General features: G+C 39.7%; 1 protein-coding gene across 1 annotated transcript in view; it reads left to right on the top strand.

The window, feature by feature from the left end:
- The window catches only part of DGKQ (diacylglycerol kinase theta), a 92,304-nt gene that overhangs the window by 20,880 nt on the left and 56,711 nt on the right, over positions 1-14,713 (top strand). Inside the window, exons 2-3 of the mRNA XM_039567569.1 lie at positions 3,516-3,595; positions 13,105-13,204. Of these exons, the coding sequence (XP_039423503.1) occupies positions 3,516-3,595; positions 13,105-13,204 (180 nt within the window). The remainder of the gene's footprint in view (positions 1-3,515; positions 3,596-13,104; positions 13,205-14,713) is intronic.

Genomic DNA, 14,713 nt, shown 5'->3' with positions numbered 1-14,713 from the left:
ACTGTGATGACACATGGCTTCTTGTTGAGCAGTGGCAATATCTAATTTTTCACAAGAAGGAAGTAATTACTGAGTAGCAGAAGGCCTCAAGGTAAACTTGTCAAATATGATTGGTGCTGTATGCCCGACCAGGTGCTTGGAGAGACCATGTAAAGCCCCCTAAACCTTTAAGTAAATGTTTTGTACAGTGTCTGAAAGCTGCAATTGAAATTGCTTTGTTGTTGTTGACTTACACAACCCATAGATGTTTCTGCTTGTAGCTCATCACTGAGTTTGTATGGATCAAGAAATCCTCATCCTTTAAAGAGAACAGCCTGTCCTCTTCTTCTAAGTGCTTTTTCCTCAGAATTTTGAATTTCATCTACTGAAACTTTACACACAGTGTCTTCTGGCTTGTTTCTCCTAACAAAAGGTCACCCTTTAAAACCTACAAAAGCTCTCCTAGCTCTCAGAACTTAGGACTTAATTAAGTCTCTCTGGGACTATTGATACGAGTGTAGGATTCTGCCACCCCCCCTAATACTGTTAATGTTTCGGTTTCCTGCCATTTTGGGTTTATTTCTTTCTGTGTGGAATGTGCAAAATAAAAACAAAATGGTGACTTGTAGAAGTAATTTCACCTCCTCAGGAATGTGACAAGCAGAGGAGGAGTTGTGTGAGTAGCTCCTGAAAAACGTGTGAAAATCTTCCACTGTGAGTGTTACTGTCTATGTTTGGGCACTGCTTATCTCCCGCTGTTTGTCTCCTGATATTCCTTAATTTGATTATTTGCAAATGCTTCAATTTTCTGGCTGACATTTTAGGAAATTAATTCTTTTCTGTCTTGTCTTCTTCTGTATGCGCTTAAACAATTAAAACCTTTATGCACCTTCCTATTTTGCTCCTTGTCTGGAACATTCATTCACTGTTTGGTTTTACTGCTTTTCTGAAGTTGCTGATTTAGTGTATTTTTCTGTGTCATGAGATGTTTCCTTAGCTGAATGATATGTTACTGTCTTCATGCTGGACCATGTTTTGCTGGGCTTGTCACTGCAAAGAGAAAATTGTGGTATCATGTAGTGACTTGGGTTCTCTAAATAAGTAGAGAACATCTCTCAAGGTCCATGGAGGGAGCATCCCTTCCATCAACTGGTTCTTTGAATTCCCTGAGGTGTTTGTGTAGGGCTCAGTTAACTTGTGCATTGAGTTTGTGTGCGCTTAAATCTAATAGCCACTTGGAGAGAGTAGTCTTCCAGACTTCAGTTGCCTGCTGCATATTGCAGATCATAAAATTCCTGTGATCAATTTGCAGCACCATGCTCTCTGCTTTCCTTTCTAGCCAGCCTGCTTCTGAACTAGAAAAATGAGGGAAAACAGTGTTATTTCACTGAATTTCATTAGTCATTGCTGGTTCCTCCTTGGCTAGCTCTCACCTCTTTATGAAGTTCTTGACATCTGCCTGTTTATATTTGAAGCTTCATACTCTGCTTTTCATGGGCCAGAGCCGTGAGAACCTTTGTCATGATGCTTCTGCCTTCAGAGGGCATTTCCCCTCACCCAGCCAGGTCAGATAAGCTTTGGGCACCACTCTGAGACAGTGACGAGGTCACCTGAACAAGTGTCTGAGGCAGATGTCTTCAGGGTGTGAGTGGCAAATTTCAGATTATAGGTGGTAATGGGCAGGTAGCCTTTGACCCTTTTCTCCTGTAGATTCTGCAGACCTGCTCTCACAGCAAGCGGGTGACCTCCTAAGGGCATCAGTAGAAATATTGTCTGAGACCTAAGGAGAGAGCACATTTAGTTATGCTGTCACTATATTACTGCTATGTCCGTGTTGAGATAACACATCAGTGATGAGGATTCACCAGTTCTCTGTGTGGAATCATACCTGTTTTCTGGAGCAGGAGATGCATCTTTCCTCTGCCTGAGCAATGACTTTGCTTACTTTGGTCTCCTCTGTGCTGATAGGCTGTGTGCTCCTTCCCACCATAAAGATCACCTCCAAATCTGTTGAGCATCTGCATTTGCAGCTGTAAGAATCCACTTTATCATCCTTTCTTTGACTGTTTCCTTCCCAGATCTGCCCTATTTAGTTGTCAACAGCCATAAACCTTAGAGATAAACGTAACATTTCATAGGACCCAGCAGAAGATTTGGGTCTGCTCCTTCCTGCTTTATTTCATCAGTGCAGTAATCATTCTGGGTTCAGAGATGGATGATGAATAACACAGTTTGTACACACTAGTGACTTGCAGTGCTTCTTTTTCTGACTTGCAGATTAATTTAAAAAACCCTTGTTCTTACTGCTCATACGAAGATAAATGCCAGTGGCAAAGGTGTCATCCTTTTTCGACTGTCAGAAGGAAAATTTACTTTGCATGTGCTGGCAATAAGCCATTTAGAGAAGTGGACCTGGATTTTATTGCTTCAGTTGGCATGGAAGAAGCAGTGTTGCACAATCAGAAGTCAATGAGCTGGAGAAGGGGGAGGAGAGGAAATTGACTGCTTTTTGTGGCACTAGTGCATACAGTCGGTGGCAACAATGGACTGAAGATGGGAAGTTTGAAGCACTTGAGGGTGTTGTCAGATATTTGTGAAACTTAGGAAGTGGTACAGTGTGCTTATGAAAATCAGGGACGTGGGAAAACCCCCTGTGTACAGCCTGGGCAAGTGATCTTCTGCCCAGGTGCTGGGAGAGGTCTGAGCTTCCATGCAAGAGGTGAGGACCTGAGCATCTGCACAAGGCTTCACGCTTGAACTGTTAGAGGGTAATTCTGAAAGAAGGAGGACCTAAATCCATAGCTGCATGGCTTATTAGCTCGTAATTAATCAGCGGTGGTGGGGATGAAATAAAGAATCCCTTGTTTTCTTCACACAGCTTAATGTAATGCTAATTCATGGTAAGAAGCTGTGGAAAATATCCCCCTCATGAGAAATGATTTTTTCAAACATTGTCATGCTTGAAAACTTGCTTTGTGGAGCTTGGTGTTATAAACCTGTAATAAAAGAAATAGTAAGTAACTATTGACTTCCAAAGCTGCTTATAATTGGCAACCTTTAATTTTGTCTCCTTCATCCATTACACTCAGTTTGTGACAATACTTTGTTTTCTCACATTTAAGTCACACGCACTAGCTTGTAGAATAATTCACTTGCAAACATGTCCATCTGCTTTGGCTACATCAAAGAGCTGGTTTGGACGGTTTAAAAATTCTTTTGAAATTTAAGAACTCGTTTTGATGCTCACGGAGAAGAGAGAGAGTGTGGGAGGACATGACTTGCAGTAGGCTTGTACTGTATTGGGATAAACTCTCCTTCCTTTTCCACTGCCAGCATCTTAGATAAACGACTTGGAGTTCACACACTGCACAGGGTGTGACAGTTGTGTACATTCTTAAACCTAGGGGATAGCAAACGTGATTAAAAAGATGCATTCCTCATTGTATTTGACTCCATTTTGGGCTTTGTTTGATTGACTGCATTTCCTAAAGTCCCTTGCTTGTGAAGAATTGCTCACGGTTATTTTATTTCCACAGTTTGCAACTTCATGTCTCACGAAAAGTGCCTCAAGAATGTCAAGATACCGTGCTCGTGTATTGCTCCCAGCCTTGTAAGGGTGAGTAAAGAGACACTGGCTTGTCTCTTTCTTGGGATAATAGCACACATTTATCACTGATGAACATGGTGCAGTACAGCAGTGGTTTTTTTGATATCGTAATGCATAAATTGTGTTAGTCATCACTGAGGCTTTTATAGCTGCTCACAGGCGAAGTTACACTTCCTTTGAAAAGTCTCTGCTATGAGCAACTGTAGATAGTCTGTCTTCGAAGACCAGTTATTTTCATTCTTTAAATATTACTAGATGTTCTTACTGTGTGCCATTACCTGGAAGTTTCGCAATATTGGAGGGGAGTGACTGATGACAGCTGCACCATGTGTCATACAGATGAACTGTGTACATCACCAGATTTTTTACTATTTTATATTACAGCTATTACATATTAAGCTGCTCTGCCTAGAAAAGGAGCTGTGTTTGTCTTCTACTGGTTGCTGCATGTTAAGAATCTTCTTGTTTATTGTGTCTAGAGAATAAAGTCTAAAGTCATTGCATTGTAAGTATAGGATTTAAAAGCCAAAAAAAGAGGGCAGGACTTCAATTGATCACAGTAGTTCTAAATTTATTTTGGTAAGTAATAAAGTACTTGCTTTCAGATGGCTTGTGACTTTCTCCCACAAGATTTCATGCGTAAGAGATTGATTTAAAGGGTGTGAAACATGAATCAACTTTACAGAAGATAATAGGATGCAACTAAGTTATTAAGAAGCTAAACTGAAGAGAAAACAAAGTGTGTTATCCACTTGGGAAAGGATGACAGAAGAGGAACAAAAGGGGAGAAGGACATGAGAAATTTACTAGAGAAGTAGTAAAACACTACAAATACCTTAAGGAGCCATATGCAAAAGTCAAATGAAACATGGCCGTAAAATCAGTCATGTTCATTACAGACCTTGCTGACTCAAATCACATTTATGGAAATCCATTGCGCAGACCTGTGAAGGGGAGCTGATTCCCTTCTTTGTGTCATAAAATATTTTACAAGTTCCTTTACATTGTGGAAACCTGTGGAGGGGGTGAGAGATGGGAAAGTTTAAAAACAATATACAATTTGAGTTACAGGGATTGGATAGAGAGAAATTATCCATTTGTTTTTCTTCAATTTGCTTTGTCTAGGTGATAAAACTGCTACGCTTTGCTTTTTCTCTTTCTTGCTTTTCCTCTTTTCTTACATACTTTTCATCTTGAGAGGTGTCAAAAAGGTGTCTGATACATAGAAATTTGCCAGTGAAATAGTAATAAATACCGATGTAAGTCTTAGAACCCCCCATGGTAAAGGGACATGTAGGTAGTGAGAAATGCTTTTACTAAGAATTGGCATCTACTGCTGTGTCAGTATGCTGGCAATCAGTTATTGTAGCAAAAGGAATAGTGAATCAGATTATATAGGTATTTTTGCAAGGGCCTTTAGGGGGATGGCAAAAATCCAACTGGAAAACAGTAATTTAATTCAGAGTGCGAGTGTTGTAAACATTTATGACTGCTTCTTTTGTGGATTTGCTCTAAATTTAATTCATTGTTCAAAATAGTATTTGTTTCTTTGCTTTTATATGGTAAAAATCCTCCATTTAAACTTACTAGTGTTCCCATTTGCATCTGTTGTAGACGTCAGTGTAATTTTTTCTCTTTTGTCAGTCCCTGTAATCTATCTGCCCCAAAACATAACTTTTATCTTGTGATTTATCTATAAACAATAAACACAAATTGTACTGCACAGCAAGGATAGTTATCTTGGTGGTGTTGTCAGTCTTTGAAACTGTTTGCAGTTCAGCGTTGCTGTGTTCAGACTCAAAGAGTCTTCTGTGTTTTCTGTCTTGAGCTGTAATGATTTTATTTTGAAAACTCTGGACTGTACTGTTCGTTCTGGACGGTCATGTCCTCCTTGACGTGGTCATCCAAGTTGCATTAATCCTGATCAGCTGTACAAGTGAAGTCTGCCATATGGGAGACGTCATTTTGCATGCAGGCTCTGTCAAAGCAAATACTGGACTTGGCATTTGCGTAAAAAATGTAACAGAGCAAAGAACAAATGACAGTCATTTATACAATTTGTAGAAAGTTTATTTTCCTAATCTCTCCTTTCAGATTATTTATTTATTAGAAGGTCTGACGTAGGAGGGAACACTGGTGGGATTTTTTTCTGGTAGTTCTTTCAGCTATGTCAATATTCAGTGTATTAGAGAAATGAGACTTCTTTTTTACTTGCCTGGATTTCATCTAGAGAAGATGGCAATTGTTAAAGCTCATCAGAGTGTGTGTCATTTGATACTAAGTCAACCCATCAGAGAATAATTTTTCAGCAGATGTTTTGTGGAAACTTTTATTCCTGACAGTAGGGTTTCCTTCCCAGGGTCAAGTAAAGGCCCGCAGAGTCACAAGCGTGCCACAACTGCATCCAGCCTCAGATCATTCGCGATGAATTCGTTCTTAAGGCTGACTTACAAATTTTTTTCTCTATCGTAAATCCTCTCACCTGCATTTAGTATTCCAGAGTGGATCCAGGTCATGATGTTTCCCTTCATGGATCAGTCTTCTGAAACGCTTACAGGGCATATGATTCGTTCCACTGGTAAGGTCTCAGGAACTTTTTCAAATTCAAACTCTCTCTTTTGTACGTTCCCATAAGTATTTGCCCACTTCTCAGTACGTGTTTTTTAAAAAAAAGGGAGGAAGGGAGGGCAAAAAATAATCCACACCCGAACACCAACATAAAATAACAGTAAAAACAAAACCTTTTGGGGGTGAAATGTGAAGTTCTGTTTTACCTCGTTAGGTTGGAGTGGAAGCTGTATTACAGAATCTTAGATTTGCTATAGAAATGTGTGTGTATTTTCTGTGTAACTGTTCTTGGAAAGCTAAATCGAAATGAGACCACATGAAAAATGGTTTAGTGAAATTCAGCATTTGCCATGCTTATTTTTCCTTGTTAGTGTGTTGGTGCATTGCTCTAATGGTGTCTAAACATTTCCATTTTAAGAAGGTTTTAAAGTCTGCTCATGAGACTTTGTTGTGTGCTGTTGTTCTTAAAGGCAGGTTGTCCAGAATGGAAAAATGCTAGTCTAGGTCATCAGCTTCTGAATCTTGTGCTAAAAATAAAACTTTGCTTTGTAAGGAAAGCTACTGCATTCATGGGCTGAAGTAAGGAATGGGAAGGCTGTGTTGCTTTCGGGGGTCTCTGCTCTTGCCCTTGTCTACCAACCTGAGTTTCTCCCTCTGGCTGCTGGGTTCATCTGTGTGCAGCATGGTTATCTGGATCAATTCCAATGATCTGAAAGTAGAAGATCTTTCTAGGAGGGCCCGTAGCAATGGGATGAGGGGCAATGGCTTTAAACTAAAAGAGGATGTATTCAGACTAGATCTAAGGAGGAAATTTTTTACAATAAGGGTGGTGTAATACTGTCTCTGTTGCCCAGAGAGGTGGTAGATGCCCCATCCCTGGAAGGTTGGACAGGGCTCTGAGCAACGTGATCTAGTTGAAGATGTCCCTGCTCATTGCGGGAGAGTTTGGACTAGATGATCTTTAAAGGCTCCCTTCCAACCCAAGCTGTTCTGTGACTCTGTGATTTTACCTGGGCCCTTGCTGGGTAGCAGTGACCACCTTCTGTCAAGAAGGTCTCTCTCCAGTTCTCCAGCAATTGACCCATGCTTGTGTTGCTTCAGCAAGGCAGTTGCTTGGAGACAAACAGTCACATGGCATAATTTAAAATCCAAATGAGGGTTAAAACTGCTTGCTGGTAATCTTGGCACTGCACCAAGGTTTTCTCTTTTTTGTCCCTGAAGTGGAGCTTCAGAGTCTAAGGAAAGGAAGGGCTAGCACCTCCTAGTTCATAAACTCTTGAGAGTTTATTATGCTCTCTTGAAACTTGATCTGAACTCCCAGATGAGCTCTGCAGCTGTATCAGTGACTCTTCAGTTTCAGAAGCATTATGGGATGTCACTGTGTTTGTTTTAATTCTTAATCTCTATCTTGATAAGAGGAGATAGACATTGATTTCCTCTGTAGCAATAAAAGTAGGGAGTGAGTGACTTTTGCATATAATTTTTTCTTTACAATACAAAAATCCTAGTCCAAGCAACTCTTAATTGCAGTGGAAAGCTTTTACACAAGTCTTACTTTTGAATAGAAGTATCATATAACTCTGGTTTGAAATAGTATGGGATGCATTATAGAGTTCCCATTGCAAAGCGTCCTTGAGACCTTGGAGTATGTAAGGCCAAATGTCTTGTCACAGAGATCTGTAGGATGGAGAAAAATAATCCTGGATACAGTGGGATAGCATATGGATGTGTGCATCATTCCCTTGTGTTAGCCCCAATTAAAACTTGGTAATTAAGTGTTTGATTTTTTTCTCTCCTGTCCTGTTATATGCTGAGACACCATTTAACTTTTTATTCTTATCTCATTTCAGAACTACCATATGGCATACGTACTTACATTGCCTTTAAACACCAGACAATAAATCAAGTGCTCAGAGCAAGAATGTCAGTTTGGACACAAGTGATGAGTAGTTGATAGACATTATCCCTAAAAGGAGAAAGAAATAGAGGGCATTCCATAGCACGCAGTGTATTCAAGTTGCAGAAATATTTTGCTACTAAATCAGAGAGGTTTCAAACGATTCAAAGGGCTGTCTGTGATTACTGAGTAATAAGGAAGTAATTGAAAAGATGTCAGTAAGGGCAAAAGTTGAATCACAAAGTTGTTAGCTTCTCTCAGAGAACATGTAGTCTAGGCCTGGACAGAGCAGTCATGGGGTGTAGTGAGGTGTGTTCACCTTATCTACCTCCCTAGAGCAAAGGTTTATGGTGTTGGAGTGAACATTAGAAACTTTAGATAGGGACATGCTTCTACACTTAAACATCCATACATGTTTTTGTTTCAGAAACATAATTTTAATTTTTATCAGCAAATTTTTTTGGCCTTATGTTGAGAGCAGTCTTTCAGAATGACCCCTTGTGACTGCCCTTGTGGGCATCTAATGAAGATGGTTGCTTCCAAGCTGCTTGTACTTATCCTTAAAATGCTACAGTGTTTTTGAACTGCAAGCCACTGAACTTAAGTTAAATTCATTTTACTCAACCTTTAGAGGCTATTGTTGAGACTGTTAGTATCCTTCTTTCTGTGTACCCTTCCCTACTTGGAAGCTGTTCAGCCCCACACTACTTTAGGTCCTGCCACCCTGGTTTCTTAACTTCTCTGGTGCAAGTCACCCTGATGTGATGGGCAAGGAGATGCATGGGCAAAATAATATCTAGACATAGACAAGTTTTAAGTTGGTAGTTCCTTTTCAAGACTGCACAAGACAGCAGCTGTCACGTTGGCATTTGGTTTATCTGTATTTCTCTCTTTCCCCTTTGAGCCTGTAAGTCTTTGCCTCATGATTCAAGAGGAAGCTTTCTTCTGCCTGAGCTGGTACAAAAGAAGTTGCTGCTGAGTGAAGAACAGGCCTTCCTGGAGCTGTATTTTTCCCGTGCTGAGGCATCCTGAAGGCTGCAGATCAGTAAGACGCCCTGGCCTGACTATGCACAAATCAGAGTGTCTGGAATGTAGCTCTGTACAAAGTGACTCCACCTTAGTGGAAGAGTACTTGAATTCATTATAGATTTGGTCACATGCTTTATATCCTGTGACATTTCAGTATGAGGAACAATTTTAAAAGGCGCTATCAAAAGAAAGCAATTCTACTCTTTGTTTTTCTTCCAAAGTTTGGATTTTAAAAGCAGTTTGTTGCTGTTCTTTTTGGTTAATGCAGAACTGCTGTGCACTTGCACAGATTGCACCGAAGGAGTTAGAATCTAAGTCTTAGGTTTCCATAGGATCAAATTTTATTACAAGCTGATAGGAGCATTTTACAGATACATATTACATTCTCTAATGCCTTGCATTCCTTAACAGATGGCAGGAAATAGAACAGAAACCAGGAGTATCTTGTCTGGGAGTGCAAAGTCATTCTGGAGATCATGCTGGAGTGTTACCATTATACTTTCTGTTGATATGCTTCTGATCAATATTGTAAGGGCATTTAGATGTCATTTAATGGTATTACTAGAAGAAATTTTCTGTATTTTTCTGTGGAAATCGATTTTAGTGGTTTTCATAAGGTAATTTAAGTAGTTGGATTGGAAAAGTGGTTTTAAACTCTCATAAATTATTAACTTTTTCTCAGTAGGCCACCTTATGCTTCTCTGCTGTACTTACGCAGGTAGATATAAACTAGGCAATAACATGTAACATTCTGTATTCTTTCATGATGTTTCACTGGCTTTTCCAGTCTGAGTTTTAAATACATATTTTTAATATATATTTATATATATATTAGGTGCTTGGAACTTGTTCAGCAATCAAAAAATGTTGGGAGAAACATTATGTAGTTGAGGTGTTTGTTACGTTGTACTTGCTCTTCTTCCTTTTCTCTTTTTCCATCTTATTCCCATCCCATTTCCCATCTGGCTCTACATTGCTTTTATACCTGTCATCTTCTAAAGCATGTTAGAAAGACCACTCACAACAAACAAAGTTTCTTTGGCTTGTTTCATAAAGAAAGGAACTGAAGAAACATTTTTTTTACCTTTTTTCCCCTTTTCCACCCCCCCACTTAACATTTCAGTCAGTAAGTTGTTCCCTTCTTTTTGACAGTGACTTGAGACTTCAGACAGTTGTCACCATGGTCTGAACAGCTGAAGAATTTAGACTTGATCTCCTTCCCTTGAGTTTTCTAGATAAGTACAGTCAGACTCTGAATAAGTTTGCCTTCTGTCAAAGTCCCTTCTCACAGTTTTTCCCAAAATAAACACTGTCTTTCACATGTCCTTTTTCTTCAGCAGAACCTTTCTGTGACAATAATGAAAAGCCTGCATTTCTAAGCTAGCCTTAAGATAAAGTAGCCAGACTCATGGCCAGAAGCCCTGTGTTTCTAACTTGGGTTGTTGAGGGGGTTGTATGCTCTTGCTGGGTGTCCAAAGCAGTTTGTTCACCACTTTGGAGCTAAAGGAGGTCTCCCCTGTGTCTGATTTCAGGAGGAATTCTCCCTTGGCTGGCTGCATAGTGCTTGAGGCTGTGGCAGGGGTAGGGCAGTTAAAGACGACACTTGAAACCTGAAGATGGGTTGGGATGTGCAGAAAAGCTTGCCTGAAGAATGCAACCAGGGCTTTTCAGTACTCCCCTCAGTTGCAGTGTCTGGGTTGGGTTGTGCTCACACTGCCACTTCTTACCAAGTTTCTGCACGTGAATTCATTGTGTAGGATGAATTTTGTGCGAGTGGCCTTCTCCCACCAAACTTTTATTTTTGGAGCAGCTAGAGTGAGAAGACAGCTCTGGCACTTTACCTCCACAATAAGTGAGCCCAGGTAACTTGTATGTCACTGTACAGAGTGGTTTGTTTCTTCCTTCTCTTGAAGAAGTAGCACGGTGGGCAAAGATGATGAGCCTTAAACTTAATCTGAGGTAGTTTGATTGAAGCTCCTTAGGCTTTCCAGGATCATTTTCTCCCCCAAGGATATATATTCTTTTTGTAAACATACATTATATGACTAGAATATTCTGATTTTTAAAAAAAAAATGTAAGCCAGCTATGAACTTCATGTCAGTTAGAGGTGGAAGGCTGCAGAGAATGAAATTTGGGTTTGGGATGGTGGGAGTAGGATATGGACCCAAAAAGAATGGTTTGGCTGTATTTTTAAACCCCCAACTTGTACATAAAGTTAAAATTTGAAGCTTTTGGAGGCAGTGCTGTTTTGTTATATATCATACTGGAGATACTCATATGAAATCCTTTATGTAGTCTGGCTCAGCCCAGCTTGGTGAGGAGCCTGGGATCTGAATGGGCAGTTTCCTGGTCAGTCAGGGACCAAGGATTCCTCCAGACAATACGGTCTGCTGGGGCAGTGAGCTGGTGACTCCGTTTCAGTGGTCAGCTGCTGTGCATAATCCTGTTCATGTTTGGTAACACAAGCGTATCTCATGCTTCTCTTCATCCTCTTTTATCTCCCAAAGCTTAATTCTGAGGAGCACTGGAGGAACCACATGCTCTGCAGTGTGGGGGTTACTGATTTTTCTTGATTAAACTTCCAGCATTGTTCTTTTCTCCTTGTGTTGCACCTGGCAAAACTATCTCACTTCTTTCATTGTGCATGCTTGAATTACAGGATTGTTTGGTGTAACTGTCCCCACACTTTCTGAGGCTGAAATTCATGTGGGAATTAGATGTTTATAACTGGAAGCAACTCCTTGGGTCATCAGATTCCGTATTCACAGTATGTGTCAGATTTACTGCTAATAGTTCTCAGGAAAACCCCAATATACAAGGAAAAAAGTGCAAATCCTGATGTAAAAAGCCTTTCAAGGTTATTCCAGTATATCTGAGAGGAAAACCTGTGACTACATGTATCTGAAGTCATTATTACCAACATTTTACTGGGAATGATTAATTTCATTTCACGCCTAAATAATAATTTGTCTGACTTTATCAGAAATACAACCACAAGATAAATATGATGTGTTCATTACAGCAAGAAGGGCATGTGAAATGCATAATAGTGAATACCTAAATCATGGCAAACTTCTGTGGAACTCATTTGGATTCTAGGACTTTAAACATGCAGTTATGTTCCTTCCTTCATGTGAATGTCACTAGCAAAACTGTGCATCTTGTAGGAAGAATAGTCTCTAGAACAGGTATAAAGCTCAAGTATGTTTCTTATTCTTCACTTTGCTTCTTTTGTCTGTTGTTCCTTTGGTACTATCACTTCCCAGCTTCATTATTAATCACTAAGTGAGAAAAAAGCCATTTTAAGATAAGTGAATAGTATCCCAGAAACACATTTGCCAAAACTGTTGGTACAGAAAGCTCTTGCAAGAGAAAATTGTAGTGTATCATTTTCCACCTGCAGTCAAGAGGAACCTCAGTCTGGATGTACTTCAGGAGCTGGATCTCTGTCCCATTCAGGCTTTGAAGCTTTGGATAAGGCAGAGAAGACCAACCAATACTTGTGTCCTGATCAGCCAGTTGGCCAGGCTGTATTTGAAGAAGAAGTGGAAGGCATGTGGAGATCACTGAACTGTGGCAGCACTGAGGTTTTAAAAACTGTCTTGCATGTGTCTTTAGGGTATTTTGTTCACCTGTGCAGTCATTACTCTTTAATTGTCCTTGATTCAATTAAGAATGCTTAGAAGAGCAACTGCAATTACAGGTAGGTCCCAAAGGAAGCCTTTGGATTCATGTTGCTGTGAATCATCAAGAAGCTGATCAGCAGTTAAAAATATATACAATACATATTAATTCCCAAGAATTTTTTTTAAAGTTACATTAAAGTATTTAAAATGTGTTTATAAGTGTGATTATTTCTTAAAGGACGATTCACCTGTCTATTTATTCTTGTGCTTAGTTAAGTTTACATTGTATATACTGCCCTATTACTGCAAGATAAAGCTTCTGTGCAAGCTTCTATGAATTTTAACTGACACTTTGAAAGTTGAAATTTATGATGTCTTATGCATTCTTCACTGGCAGGTTCCAGTTGCACATTGCTTTGGGCCTCCAGGACATTACAAAAGAAAATTTTGCACTGTGTGCAGGAAGTCCCTAGAGTCACCTGCCTTTCGATGTGAAGGTAACTTAAACCCTACTTGTACGGCCATCTGCGTGTCACCCAGTAACCTACACTTGCCTTACACTGCACACCTCGAGGGTGTGTGTGTATACACAAACATCCACTCGGTGTGCTTCAGAAACTTTTGGTTTCTTTATTGTCCGTACATTGATCGTGGGAAGGTAAACTTCAAACTAACGATTAATAAATCAACCACCTTCAGTAAACCACAAACTTTGTCAAACCTATATGCTCTTTTCATCTTTCCTCCAATTTACTTTGAGCAAGTCTGGGGTGGTGATGGTGTATGGTGAATCCATGTGAGATGTGTGAAGAATGAGGAGCTATTATGGCAAAAGTAAGATTTGTCCTGTTGAGGTAATTTATTTCTGTTTCCAGTGGAAGCTTTTGATGCAGAGAATCATCAGGTATTCGTATTTCTGGAAAAGAATGTAGAATTTCCTGTGTTACTAGTCTCAGATATCTGTTACTTGTAATGAGGATGAGGTACCTTCAATGGAAAGATATTTGAAAATATTATTTGTCAAAATAGTACTGCTCTGAGTGTTCTGACATGGATTCCCTGAAAAAACAGTAATTAAAGAAATCACCCAAACACCAGATTTTTTACTTGAAATACATGTTGGCATGAGTACATGACTGATTTTGATGTAGGACAGCTCCTTAATTCTCCCTTGTCTTAAATGTCTATTAGCTGTTGTTCAGCTGTTGGGTTGTGAGGTTAAATAGAATTTACTGTTTATAGGAATATTACCTCTGAACTGTTTAAAAAAAAAAAGTCTAATGAATGAAGAACCAATTCTGCAGGGAATTTAGTTGCTTCCAAAACTGCTGTTTTGGTGAAGATGATGTCTTATTTAATATGATTTTCTATGTGTATGTGTAGGGGAAGCACTCCTCTTTTGAACAGGGCGTTTAGATTTAGAATGGTGCAATATTTCTGTTTCTGCTTTTGTCTGTTGTGTTGCATAATGGAGCCAAACTGTTCTTCTGACTGGTGGGAATATGTCACCTAATATAGTTACCATGTGAGCTGGAGAGTTTGGTAGGATGTTCAGTGAGCTACAGGTACCACAGAGAATTTTCTAGTGATCTGACTTAATAAGACTCAGAACCTGTGTGGCATGAGATAAACCCAGAAATTTGAAAAGAAGATAATTATCACTAATTATGCCCTGTTAACTGTTGCAAATAGCTTTAGTTTAGTGATTCAGTTTAGTTAAAGCTTTCTAAATTTTGCTGTCATATTCTTACTCTCTTAGTTCTACCGCATTAGCATTGTATCCATCTGTTGTGGTTTGACCCAAGCCAGCAGCCAAGCACCACACACAGCCCCTTGCTCACTGCCCCACCAGTGGGATCAGGGAAAGAATCGGAAGGGTAAAAGCTGGAAAACTCACAGGCTGAGGTAAAGACAGTATGATATGGAATGCAAAAGCCACATACATAAGCAGAGAAAACCAAACAATTAATTCCCTGCTTCCCAAGGGCAGGCAGGTGTTTTGCATC

Source organism: Corvus cornix, chromosome Z (assembly GCF_000738735.6).
Source record: "Corvus cornix cornix isolate S_Up_H32 chromosome Z, ASM73873v5, whole genome shotgun sequence".
Classification (NCBI taxonomy): domain Eukaryota; kingdom Metazoa; phylum Chordata; class Aves; order Passeriformes; family Corvidae; genus Corvus; species Corvus cornix.
Note: the sequence above shows the minus strand (reverse complement) of the source record. Positions and strands in the feature narration are given on the sequence as shown.